The 14,008-nt window shown below is 38.4% G+C and overlaps 1 protein-coding gene across 6 annotated transcripts in view; it reads right to left on the minus strand.

Moving 5' to 3' along the window:
• Nucleotides 1-8,339: 8,339 nt before the first annotated feature.
• The window catches only part of LOC122008597 (DNA polymerase zeta catalytic subunit-like), a 44,713-nt gene continuing 39,044 nt past the window's right edge, over nucleotides 8,340-14,008 (minus strand). For 5 of the 6 annotated variants that reach the window (XM_042564377.1, XM_042564376.1, XM_042564378.1 and 2 more), the window contains 6 exons: nucleotides 12,088-12,357; nucleotides 11,594-11,701; nucleotides 10,056-10,261; nucleotides 9,664-9,967; nucleotides 8,907-9,560; nucleotides 8,340-8,649 (listed from right to left, as the gene is read on the minus strand). In XM_042564377.1, coding sequence (XP_042420311.1) covers nucleotides 8,476-8,649; nucleotides 8,907-9,560; nucleotides 9,664-9,967; nucleotides 10,056-10,261; nucleotides 11,594-11,701; nucleotides 12,088-12,357 — 1,716 coding nt within the window. In that variant the 3' untranslated portion in view covers nucleotides 8,340-8,475. Of the gene's footprint in view, nucleotides 8,650-8,906; nucleotides 9,561-9,663; nucleotides 9,968-10,055; nucleotides 10,262-11,593; nucleotides 11,702-12,087; nucleotides 12,358-14,008 lie in introns of those variants that run through there. The other variant, XM_042564381.1, reaches the window with a different exon arrangement.

Below are 14,008 nucleotides of genomic sequence, written 5' to 3' on the forward strand. Positions count from 1 at the left end.
TTTGTCAGATTAATGACTCATTTTGACTTTTTTATTGTAATATTAATCGACTAAAGTGTTGATGCAGCAGAGACCGATAAAAAGAAGGTGAATTACCTGCAAGTAAAAATAATCCTCTTCAAAGCTTTTCAACTCTTAAAATAAAACAACACTTAATAAAAATGACAGAAAAGAAAAATTCAGAGTTTTAACCTGGTTACAACCAAGAGGGTTGTTAATCCAGGGCGATGAAAGGCGCAGTAAGAAAACTCCTTCTCTGAAGGCGAAGAAGCCTTTTATACTTTGAATGCTCGCTAGTTGCTTAAATAGAAATTACAGAGTTGCTTTTTCGTATGAATTCGTTATCCTGTAAAGCTGCCCGAGACCCTCTTTATATAGGGGTTCTCGAGCTTATCAGATTACCTGATCCTTCGGGATCAGGTTTGACTCGAGAGGGATCGGTCGACCGATCCCCAGGTTTGGTCGACCGAACCTACTGTACCTGCCCAACTTTTCGTCCAGGTACAGTCTCTGTGGATCGAGCTTAGGTTCGGTCGACCGATCCTTTTGTTCGGTCGACCGACCGGCCAACGGTCTCCAACTGAGTTGGCCCGATCAAACTGCTCGACTTGGTCTCTGGATAAGCTTCGGTTCGGTCGCTCGATCAGGAGGTTCGGTCGACCGATCAGCTTCACCAACGGTCAGCTTCTGACGTGGCAGTCGACGTGTCTGCTGGGTTTGGCTTCGGTTAAAGACGGGTTCGATCGACCGATCAATAGGTTCGGTCGACCGAACCGTTGACTTGCTCCGGTTCGGCTCCTTGAGTGATTGCGGCCATCCGGAATGGGGCTCACCCGAACCCAGTTCCTGGCCTTCTCCTCGAGTAGGCTTCCGTCCGGCTTCTCGTCCCTCGAATGCCGCGCACGTTCTTCTCGCTCCACCGAAGTACTCTTCCGCAGCTCTCTCGTCCTTCGGACGCACCGAGTCCGTCGGCTCCCTTCCCGTGTCGCCCTTCTCGCTAGCTGCGTCTTCCGCTCGACTTCCTGTGCTCCTAAGTTCCTGCACACTCAGACACAGGGATCAGACAAAACGCAGGACCTAACCAACTTGGTTGATCACATTAAAACTACTACGGAGTCCAACAATCTCCTCCTTTTTGATGTGCATCAATCCAAGTTCAAGTTAGGGTTAAAAATAAACAATCGTAATTTTAAAAAAAATTACTAAACTAACAAGTATAGCATAAATTTGCAATAAATAAATTGCAACACAGTTTAGAGAAAAAAAATATTAAAATTTTAATTTTTAATTTCCTAACTCCCCCTAAACTTGTACTTTTCTCTCCCCCTTTGATCACAGCAAAAACGAGGAAGCAAGTTCTTAAGATAGAAAAAAAAAAACTCTAAGCAAAATAGTTTCTTAGAATTTTCAAAAGGAATTTTTCTAAGTTAAAATATATTTTCTAAGTTTAAAAATTTAAAAAAAAATTCAAAACTTAGTAAAGTAAAAAAAAAATGTTTGTACACTTTCAAAGCATTTTAATTTTACTTTTAATGCTTTTTCAGAAAGTTAATTAAACATTTTTGTTTCGATATTTTAGCTTCCAGGTCGTGGCGAGGCACTAGGCCTTCTTGGTTATTGGAGCAATAATCACTTCCTTAAACAAAGCTTTCATAAAGAAAATGTTTAATTTTATCTCTATAAAGCTTTTAGTTTTCAGAAATTAGTTTAGCACAGATTTTGTAACCCAATAGAGGTTCCTTCCTACTGAATTAATCAGGAATTTAGGTGGTTCATAGTTTCTTGGTATTTTCCTAATTTGACCCTGATGATGTTTAACATACCAGTTTAATTTTCCATTTAACTTTATTTTTGATTTTGGAAAAATATTTACTTTTAAACATGCATCATATTTCAGTTCTTGAATTTCATTTTTTAACTTTGCATTTTCTAATTTCAAATTTTCATTTTCCTTTTCAAATTTATCTAACTCTTTAGAAAGTGCTTTAATAAAACGAAAGGACTGAGTAGAGGTAAGATTGCGTACCTGACTTACCTGATTTGGAGAGGCTTCCCCTTCACTGCAACTTTCCTCTTCTGATGTTCCTCCCCCTTCATCGATGCTCATCTCTGAGCTTGACTCTTCTTCTGGCTGATGGTTAGCTAGTAGAGCTAATCCTGCGAATTCTTCAACTTTTGACTCAGAGGATGAAGAGTCGTCCCATGTTGCCTTCAGATTTTTGTGCTTGGGTCGAGCTGGCTTCTTGCTTCTTTCCTTATCTTTCTGTTTGCTCTTCAATTTTGGGCAATCATCCTTGATGTGCCCTTCTTCATTGCAATTGTAGCACCGGACTGTCCTTCCTTTTTGATGACGTTTACTTGACTGCGATCTAAACTTGTTAGATTTAAAAAACTTATTAAAACGTCTTACCATTAATGCAGCTTCGTTTTTGTCGATTGACACTTTGGAGTCGGGATCGTCCTTTTCAGCTCGTAGGGCTAAGTTGAGGTTCAACTTCTCTACTGGTTTTTCTGTAAGTCGAGACTCGTGAAGTTCAAAAATTGAAAACAAGTTTTCTAAACTGCTTACCTCAAAGTCCTTAGAGATGTAGTAAGCATCTACTAAGGATGCCCATTCTGAAGTCCTCGGGAAGGCATTGAGCGCGTATCGGATGGAATCCCAGTTGGTTACTTCTTCTCCAAGGTTCGTTAGTTGAGTTATCAGCTCCTTGATTCTCGCTTGGAGTTGCCCTACCTTCTCGCCGTTGTTCATCCGGAGGTTTGTTAGTTGTGTCCGGAGGATGTCGCGCCGCGCCAGCTTCGCTTAGGTACCTTCGTGAAGCTCCAGGAATTTCTCTCAGAGATCTTTCCTTGAGTTGTAGCTTCCGATCCGACTTACCTCCTGAGGTGGTAGAACGCTGAGGAGGTGGAATTCAGCTTTTCCGTTGGCGACGAAATCGGCTTGCTCCTTCTTGCTCCACGTGTTTTCTTCTTTGTCTTTAGGAGCTGCAAAACCATATTTCATAGTAATTAAAATATCAAAGTCTGCTTTAAAGAATATTTCCATTTTTCGCTTCCATGTAGCGAAATCTCCGTCGAACTTCGGGGGATGAATGTTCGCGCCAGCCATTGTCTTGATCTTAGTGCTTCAGACGGCGGTTAGTCCTTCTGAGGCTGTCAGGCTCTGATACCACTTGTTAGTGCAGCGGAGACCGACAAGAGGGGGGTGAATTGCCTGCAAGTAAAAATAACCCTCCTCAAAGCTTTTCAACTCTTAAAATAAAGCAACACTTAATAAAAATGACAGAAAAGAAAAACTCAGAGTTTTAACCTGGTTACAACCAAGAGGGTTGTTAATCCAGGGCGATGAAAGGCGCAGTAAGAAAACTCCTTCTCTGAAGGCGGAGAAGCCTTTTACACTTTGAATGCTCGCTAGTTGCTTAAACAGAAATTACAGAGTTGCTTTTTCGTATGAATTCGTTATCCTGTAAAGTTGCCCGAGACCCTCTTTATATAGGGGTTCTCGAGCTTATCAGATTACCTGATCCTTCGGGATCAGGTTTGACTCGAGAGGGATCGGTAGACCGATCCCCAGGTTCGGTCGACCGAACCTGCTGTACCTGCCTAGCTTTTCGTCCAGGTGCAGTCTCTGTGGATCGAGCTTAGGTTCGGTCGACCGATCCTTTTTCGGTCGACTGACCGGCCAACGGCCTCCAGCTGAGTTGGCCCGATCAAACTGCTCGACTTGGTCTCTGGATAAGCTTCGGTTCGGTCGCCCGATTAGGAGGTTTAGTCGACCGATCAACTTCACCAACGGTCAACTTCTGACGTGGCAGTCGACGTGTCTGCTGCGGTTGGCTTCGGTTAAAGATGGGTTCGGTCGACCGATCAATAGGTTCGGTCGACCGAACCGTTGACAAGTCAACTCCCAGTTGACTTGCTCCGGTTCGGCTCCTTGGGTGATTGCGGCCATCCGGAATAGGGCTCACCCGAACCCAGTTCCCGGCCTTCTCCTCGAGCAGGCTTCCGTCTGGCTTCTCGTCCCTCGAACGCCGTGCACGTTCTTCTCGCTCCACCGGAGTACTCTTCCGCAGCTCTCTCATCCTTCAGACGCACCGAGCCCGTCGGCTCCCTTCCCGTGTCGCCCTTCTCGCTAGCTGCGTCTTCCGCTCGACTTTCTGTGCTCCTAAGTTCCTGCACACTCAGACACAGGGATCAAACAAAATGCAGGATCTAACCAACTTGGTTGATCACATCAAAACTATCACGGGATCTAACATAAAGATTATCATTAATTAATTAGTCTTCTTCGATTACTAGTGGACCTTAATCCATCGAGTTAACCAACTTGGCCTCACCAAGTTATGATCTACAAGTTACTCTAACACCACCTCAACATTTTTCATTCTACTATCATGTCTCCTTCTCTATGTCATTGATTGTCTTACCTTAATAAGAATGAACTAAGTTTGGTGTTACCTGATTCATTTTTATTGAGTGTCTTGCCTTAGCACTTTAAGCCATCATCTACACTCAACCTCATTGAGTCATATAAGCTCTTTGAGCTCCATGTGTGTCGTGTCAAATTCCTAAATAATTTAAACACATATATCAAATAAAATTGCAAGACTTAACCTAAACCTTTTTTAGAATCATTGAAACCTAATGTCAAATAATTAAGGATATGTATGAGGATGTAACGATCAGAGTAAAGACTTCAGACGGAGTAACTAAAGCATTTCCAATAAAGATAGGATTACATCAAGGATCGACTCTAAGTCCCTATCTTTTTACATTAATTATGGACGAACTCACTGTGCACATTCAAGACACAGTACCGTGGTGCATGTTGTTTACAGATGATATTATTTTGGTAGATAAAAACGTGAAGGAGTAAATGCTAAACTAGAATCTTGGAGGGAAACATTAAAAGGGAAAAGTTTTAAGCTTAGTAGATTAAAGACACAATATATGAAATTTAAATTTAGAAATATTAAAAGTAATAAAACAATTGTTAAAATAGGAGAGGACAAGTTGATCGGAACCGAGATATTTAAATATTTAGGATTATTTTTGCAAAACGATGGAGGGATTAAGAAAGATGTCTTACATAGAATACAAGTAGGATGAGTGAAATGGAGGGGAGTGTCGAGTGTTTTATGTGATCGTAAAGTACTTCTTAAACTTAAAGGTAAGTTCTATAAATTACAGTTAGACCTGTTATGTTATATGAAGCTGAATGTTGGGCTATGACTCGAACGCATGAGCAGAAGATAAGAGTTGCAGAGATGAGGATGTTAAGGTGTATGTATGGACATACGAAGATGGACAAAATAAGAAATGAAAGCATTAGAGAGAAAGTTAGAGTTGCATCTATTGAGGAAAAACTTTGAGATATACGTTTAAGATGGTATGGATATGTACTTAGACGATCAATAAATGCTCTAGTTAGGCGATGTGAAACTATGATAAACATGCATATCAAATGAGAAAGAGGAAGGTCAAAAAAGACTTGATTAGTAACCATAAAATAAGATAAAATTTATTTAAATATAGATGATGATATAATAGGAGATAAAGTTCAATGACATAAAAGGATTCATACAGCCGACCTCACCTAGTAGGAAAAAGTTTAATTGTTGTTATTGAAACCTAACGTCAAAGCTAACCATTTAAAGCACAATTACACCAACATCCTTCTAAGATTGGGTAGTATATGTGTTTTTTATTCACTCGTTGTTTGTATCCTTCTAGTTATGATGTATATGTGCTCGCTAATTGCTACCCTAATAGTACTCGATGGTCTGTTGTATAACATTTCACCAATCTAAAAAGTCTCATGTTGTTCTAGTTCTTTGTTAAAACTTTAAGTTCTTACCTAGAAGAAAAGGACACTATCACCTAGCTAGTGATTTTCTTGTCAGTTAGGTTGTTCAACATTCATGTCCAAAAGTGCTTGATGAGCCTAGACTGCTCATCGGGGATGCAATTTGCCACAATAAAACTTAACTTGATTTTAGTGAGGTGAAAAAACATTTCCAATACTTCACATTATGTGTTAGGACAAACTGTATATGCTTCAAGGTTGGCTTGTTTTCTATCCCTGGGCAATGATGCAATAGTAAAATGTTTGGTAGATTAATCAATTGTTCATTATTCGATTCCTAACTATGATATATTATAGGATATTTTTCTCTAGTGAGATGAAAAATTTAGGACATTGGCTACTGGGGCATGGGATTGCACATATTTTTAAATTTATCTTAATGATCGATAGAAATTTTCCGTAGCAATCAATAGCAATAGTGATTGTTTTTTTTAATGTTGACTTAAGTCTTTCTAGTTAACTCTAACTCATATCAGTCAACTCATTGGATGAACACAGATAAATCTTGAGTCAACTCAAGACCATTTTAATCAACTCAATTTAAGCCACCCAACAATTCAATAAAATATCTTAATTCATAGGCAAAAAAACATCACTGCTTATTCCACTTGATTATTTAATAAACTAAAAAAATTACTCAACTTTGAACTTTTTCATTGACATTGGCCTAGAACACCTATTCCTTGGTCGATTAAACGCCTAGTGAAAAAAGTCTATCCAAAAACCTAAGATTGCATTCACTTTTAATCTCTCATCTCACAATGCTCCTAGCCCTCGAGTCCTTGACAAGAGCTCTCCAAACTGGACCTTCCTTTGAGCCCTTCAATCTAGGTCTCTAAGCCATCAAACCAATATCTTCTTGGACATATGCATCAAGCTCGACACTTGCCAAACCATGAGCTACCCACTCTATAATTATTGGACGATAGATTTTAGTTAGATTGACCTGTATTTTGATGCGTGCACGAAGTTTTGAAGGGGCTCGATAGAGTTGATATGGAGCTCGTAGAGCTTGACATGGTGTAATAAAGTTGGTGTTGGTTTAATGGTATGATAGCTCAACCGTTTGTTAGAATTTGGAGAAGGATGGTACAGAACATTTGAAGACCATAGAATAAGGAACATAGAGGCGGAAACTTAATTTATAATAGGCAAAAGAAGGCAGATTATGTAGGTGAAAGGATGATATGTGGAATGAGCCAAAAGTTGGGCGCATCTGAGGACTTTCAACCTGAAAGAGATGGCCTCATGGGTAAAACTAAAACTATAAAGGTAAATTCTCAAGTGAATTGTAAGACTTGAGCGAATTGTAAGAGGAGTGACTTATATTTTTGGTTTTTGGTGGACTTGATTTGGGAAATTACTTGACCATTAGATTGGTCACAGTTGACGATCCAATTAGTGAAGGGTGATCCCAATCAATTAAGTATTGAATCAACTAGGAAATAAACTTAGACTGGTTGGTTTATGAACAAAATATTTTTATTTAAAACTTAGTCAATTGTGTAGTCGACTAACCTAGTTGAGTTGATTTCTGGGGGTGCTTGGTTGGATGGTATGGGAAATGAGGAATGGGAAAGGAATGAAATATTGGTGCTTGGTTTGGGTAATTAGTGGTGGGTCCCATGGATTCATTCCTCCAAACATGGGAATGAGCCATTACATAGCATTTTGGGGGGTATGGAAACCTTTCCATTCCCATTCTTGACTTCTATCATACTCTTTCACATTCTCATTCCCCTCTCGGGACCAAGCACCCCCTCATGAGTAGTCAACTAAATCTTTTACGGGAGTTAGAAGAAAATAAGACCATTGGTCGGACAAGGAAAACTTGTAGACTTCGTATGAATTACACAATAAAGTAGCTTAGCCAATTAAAATCAAGATGAGTCAATCAAAGGAGCCATTGGCTAATAGAACAAGCAATTGAAGCCAAAGTGAGTTGATTAATGAATCTATGCCAAACAACAGAAGTGATCACAAAAATAATTAACTTAAAATGCTTTGAGTTGACTGACCTAACTAGAAAAATATAGTTGGATTGGAAAAAAAAACTTTGAGGTTATAAATAATGAACAAAGAGAGATAGCAAAGATCAGGGGAATTGTGTTTAACTTGCTTTCTTGTGCTCTCTTGTTGCATTTTGTAGCCTTAGTTTATAGTTTTCTTCTACACTTATTTATTTCCCTCATTCCCGCAAAAAGAGTAAGAGATTTTTCGCCTTCTAAACGATTGGACAAAACTAATGAGCTTCAAGAATAGCTTGTTAATGCAATTGTGGTCCCTAAGTGATCATGCTCGACCATGTGTTTTGATGTATTAAATCAATCCAGCAGTTGACTAAACTTGAATTAGTTGACAGATGACCTAATTCAGTCAACTAATGTCTCAATGATATTGATAGAAGATAGACTGTTGATTTAACAAAACTGGATTACAACTATCAGATGATCTAGGGGCGGGCCATAGTGCAATAATTGAAAATGGTGGAAATACCCACCTTGTTCCTCCGTTGAAATATATACTGCACCAAGATACAAAAATATACTTCTATATTTCATCTGTTACAGAATGTACAAAATACAATACAGGTACAAGATAAATTAAAGCTAGAACCATTCGGCCACGCAAGTTGGATAGAATCCTGTGTCCGCGGCAATTACAGAGTTAGTTCGTAGTGCTTTTTGAACCTTCCTCCTCTCATAGAAGACAGAACAAGCAAGCGAATTGCACTGCACAGTGCTCTCTGGCATACAACCACCACCGCCGCAATGCCTACATATCTGCACGAAACACAGCAATCAGTTCTACCACAACCGGAACCTGCATTTATTCAGCAACGACATACTGCCAAAGTCGTGAAAAATAAAATTACAAATATAGATAAAACCGAGGGCAGAGTCATTCGAAAAATTGAATGGTATCTGCAACTACACTACAAAGTTAGGTATGTTAGTGTACTTATGTGTGAGGATGAATCCTTACTTGGATACACTGAACAAATTTATTTTATAAATAAAATAAGGCAATAAATACTTACAGCAGTTAAATGTTGAATTTCTCTCTCCAACTTTGAAGTTTTAAGGACTACAGCTGTTGCAACAAATGACTTTTTCCCAAAGCATTTCTCGCACAGGTATCTGGAACTCTGAACCAAGTTGCCACAAAGACTACAATGTTTGGAGGAGTAATAGGTGTCTATCCTACCTTTCGCCTGTCCTTTACTAGTATTTCCTAGCACATTATAATCAGAATCTTGTGAGAACCCAAGATGGGATACAACTGATAACGGTGTGATGGGCCGTGGCATTTCAAGAAACCACTTGTTCAAATCAGCACCAAGAAGCCCAAACACTCTTTGCAGTGCAGGAATGATCTGTTTCTTGATATAATACAGTTCATTCAGCTTGAATGGAGAATTGAGGTCAAGAAGTTGATGTGGATCAACAACCATGTCAATTAGACGAGCTCCAGGTTCTCCATGAACTACAACATATGGTACACGCTCCCCGTAGCGTGGTTCTGATTGGGGGTCTGTGCCCATTGCCTTTAGAGCAACAATTGCTGCTGGTGGAAGGGAGGATCTTTGGGTACTATAAGTTCCTAGGTGTACCTCTTTTGCAAAAATAAAGTCCTGAAGAGACAGCCTTCCAGATAAGATACGTGTCCATTGGCGTTGTAGATAGGACTTTACCTGTAAAAATAGAGCTTAGAGATTAGATACCCAACAAGGATCCTAGGAATAAAAATCTGAGGGTTAAAAAATAAAAAGAGCACAGGAAAATTAAAAATCGTACTATTAACATATCTCGTTGCTCAAAAATCAATCTTATGGACTTCTCCAATGTTTTTGCAACAGCTTGGCATGTGTCTCTACGTACAGTTTCTATACCCTTTGCATCAAACTTTGGACTTTGCTGATCAGGACTCTCATAACTATAACCAACATATCTCTTCTTTGTCAGGAGAAAGCACGGTTGATAAACCTTTTCTAATTTCAAAGTCACTGGATATGGGTTCATGGAAGTTACTGCAGATGCTATCTCATTTCCTATTCTAAATGCTTCTTCCAAATCACGGCCCTTTAATAGAACAAACATGCTAAAAAAAAATAACAAATGGAAACATTAGAACTACGAAATTTGGGCCCAGAAATGACTAGGATGTGTCTGATTCTATAAAAATGTACCTATCTGTATCACCATATATGACCCTGGCTTTCCACTTAGAGTGGTCATTTACGAATGAAATTGCTTCCTCAAGTGTCCTGCGACCACACTGTACAATGCTGTCAGCTAGTTCTGCACAAGGCATGCGACCACTATATCCAGCTGCAGTGTAACCATAAGTGACATTGGCTATGAGCTTCAGAGCAAGTTGCCTTGCATTAAATATCTGACATTAAGACAACTCAAATTATTTGCAGTTACAAGAAAACAGCATGATTGAAGCATGCAATTTTATTTACATATCATAGAAACTTAAATCCTGAATAATTCTGACAAACACCTGTTGCCAATATACCATGATGAGTTATACTGTCCTAGCCTTTATATTGTTGCAGATACACAATTGGTTGCCACCAAAACACATTAATGTTCCGAACCTAACTATTAGTTCCACTCAAGTGCGTTATTAACTTGATAGGTTATAACCATCTAATCATGTTTCTTACAATTAGTTATGGAACCTCGAAAGCTAAGTGAGACTGTGGCCAGCAGCTACGGGGGATACATTGAGTTTGAGCCAATTAAATTGAACAAATATAATACAATTGTGTTTTTATTAAAATAGAGGAAGAGAACAAGTCACAATTAAACAGTTGCCTGCTTTGTCCTCCCTATTTTGCTTCCTAACTCTGCCATTTTTTGACTTCCTTTTTTTTCTTCCCCTTGCCTTTTCCCTCAGGGTAAGAAGGATATACACAATGCCAATTGAGGCAATCAGAAGGTAAATTATCTTCAAAGATAGATCCACAAGGCCTTTCCCTTTCTCACTTCATCTCAATGGGCATCTCGCTTGTTCGGATTACAACTCCATAAAGCAATCACACTCAAGAGCATCCTTTGTGTGAGGTGTGTAGCCTAAGGACAAGCCTTAAGTGCATGAATGTGTGGCACGGGAACCTACAACAGTGCCTCAATTTTGATCCTAGAGGCACTGGTGGATCATATGAAGTGTTTGATTTTTTAAGAAGTTTGTTGACTACGAGTGTATTCAGTTGATATTGTAAGAGTAGCTTGATGACCTTGTGAGTTGTGTTAATCATGTAAGCCAGACCATGTGTTAACTTATGGACCAATGTTATTAGTCGCTCAAAGAATTTTGATCTGATTTGGATGTATAAGGGCTGTGACTCTCTGTGGTCAGTAGAGTGACCTGAGATTGTTTTAATAGTGTCTAAAGTGACCCAGTTGACTGTCCGATCTTGATGTCATAATTTGGAGATAGTGGTTAATGAGGAATCACTTGGTTGCAAGCTTGAACTCTCTTGGTGTAGGGAAGGCATGGGAAATAGTATATTTGTGTTAATGGTAGTTTTGTGCAGTTTTTGGTGGAACTCAAAATTATAATGATATAACCACACTTTATAAGGGATAACTTCTCATACTAAACTGCATAATCTCTCACTCAAAACACGTCAAAAATAAAACCTGTCAATCTGAGATGATGGATATATGAGTGACATACAAAAAAATTGTACAACCATGGAAAGAATGAGAATACCCTTTCCAGAACTCGTTGAGAAGGCTTTAATTTCTTTATTGCCTGCTTTACCATTATTCTAGTTGATAATATTTCTTCCAGGAGTTGGGGAAGCACACCTTTACGAACCTGCAACATAAATAAATCAAAATAATTGAACATAAGATAAAGTTACCTAAGGTTAAAATTTAAAATTTTAACTGCAACAGTTTGGGACCCAAATAAAAATCATAGGCTATATTCAAATCATAAGCATTTTAATTTAGATTGTAGGTGATGTAATGTGATTAGGGCGGTAGAGATCAATTTAGACACATGATAACCTCAAAGGCAAAAAATAAACACACTGGAAATGTTGGGAGCTATGTTCAAACACATTGCATTTAACACAGCCCACACTTGCTATTTCTTCCGAGCATAGATTGTTTTCCCTAATTGAATAGTAAAGTTTATAGCATGTACAATGTCATATACAAATAGAGAAGAGTATAAGTAGAAAGCATAAAAAAGCTCACCTTTGATGGAACATACATGACTCCATTTGGAGCTAGGAGTTGTTCGTTTAGATTCTTGAAAAGTGCATCTGCTGAGTAAGAGCTGACACCAAGTACATTCGTTTTTGAAGGAAGAACTTTACCCAAGCAGGTAGAATAGCAGAGGTTATAAGCAATTATCATCGAAGGATAAAGAGACTGAAAATCCAAAATAACAACTGGATCTTGATAAAAATTAGATTCTGGCTCCATTACAAGGGGTAAACATTCCATTGCAGGTTGCAAGGCCACCTGCATCATATAATAATCTTGAGTAATAATAATAAACATATAAAGAAAAATCAATTCATCAGAAGACAGTTTACAAAGGCTAAAATGTAAGAGTATATCACAATGAACTGAATGGAATATTGCTCCCAAATGCATCCAAACGCTGTTGCACGTAGTCATTCTGCAAACTCATGATTTGGCACAATAATGAAGGTCAAATCTGTAGGCCTTATTATCAAAACAGATCGAACAGGACTAGCTAGAACTAAATTAAGACTTCTTTACAAGTAATCATAATTAAGTGAACTAGAAAGGTGCAGTCATTTACGAAATGGTTGAGTCCAACCATATGAGTCTAATGTGTTTTGATATGGTTGGCAAAGGTTTAAAGTTAGTTGTTATTAGTCCTGCTATGTGTGTGCAAGTGCAGATTGTGTTGACAGTTACATTGCAGGTACAAATGGAAAAGTTGAATAGGTGTTGGCAGAAGTCCAAGAGTGGGTTAAGGTGGACTGCACATTTGGTAAAGGAAATCCTATAGTATGGAAAGTACAATTAGTTGTGGAAGCTCAAGTGAATCGAGATTGACTGGACACTTGACAAATGAAATTTTAGTAGATCAAGGAGGACCAGATACCTAGAAGAAGAGAAAAACCTGAAGGTTAAACCTCTTGGTCCATAGGTTAAGGAGGACTAAAGGTCGAAAGCAAGACCTCTTGGCAAAAGAGATATCTAATTGGATACTAAGCACACAAGAAGTCCCAAAACTAAACTCTTGACATGCGAGTTGTGAGAGAGATGTGAGATGTGAGAGAAAGGGAGTTGTATAATTGGACACGTGTAGTTCTATTTTTTTTGGCGAGGACTTAACCAGGAAACAAGAAACAAGAGTTTCAGGATCAAACGCAATAAGTGAGTTGACTGAAGGTAGAAAGCTCGAGATAGAGATAGAGATAGAAAAGGTTTTATTCTAGTTGAGTTGACTGAATGGAATTGGTCAATTTAGTGATATTTGATTTTCAAATTATTGTAACTGTTAAACAAAATATTGCTTGAAGATAATCAGCAATTAGCAGTTGACTATATTGTTAAAACAATAGACTGATAACATAATCGCTAGAGGAAACAGTGTGATCCAAAGGAATTGATCACGAATTAATCTAGATCAATCGACTGATGGCAAAGAAGAGTTGAACCAAGATCCAAGTAAACAGGATGCGATCCAATTGAAGCGATCATAAATCGGTGGATGCAATCTAGATGAGTTGACCAGATTGGAGTTGAGTCGACTGAAGGAGGATTAGTTGACTAGTGATAGGTGTTCAGTCAACTAAAGGTGATAATGGTCTAATAATAGTTGTTGCAAATATAGTTCTAAAACAATGGATCAATCGACTATTAAGGATAAATGAGTCCACTAATAGTGATCATCCTCACTTTAAAGATAACGAGCAAAGGCACATCGAGAAGATATCAATCTCATACAAATTCAACAGCATCCATAACAACATATTGTGAGTCTACAACATTTGTTTCATTATCTTAGAGATTTTGTAGTTTTTCGTTATTAGTTTTATTATCTTACGATTCAGTTTTAAGCTCAAGCCTTTAGCTTTAAGCTCCATATTCTTCAAATATATGCTGCTATCTTTATTTCATAGATTTTGATATC

The sequence above is a fragment of the Zingiber officinale genome, chromosome 8A, assembly GCF_018446385.1.
Source record: "Zingiber officinale cultivar Zhangliang chromosome 8A, Zo_v1.1, whole genome shotgun sequence".
In the NCBI taxonomy this organism is placed as follows: Eukaryota; Viridiplantae; Streptophyta; class Magnoliopsida; order Zingiberales; family Zingiberaceae; genus Zingiber; species Zingiber officinale.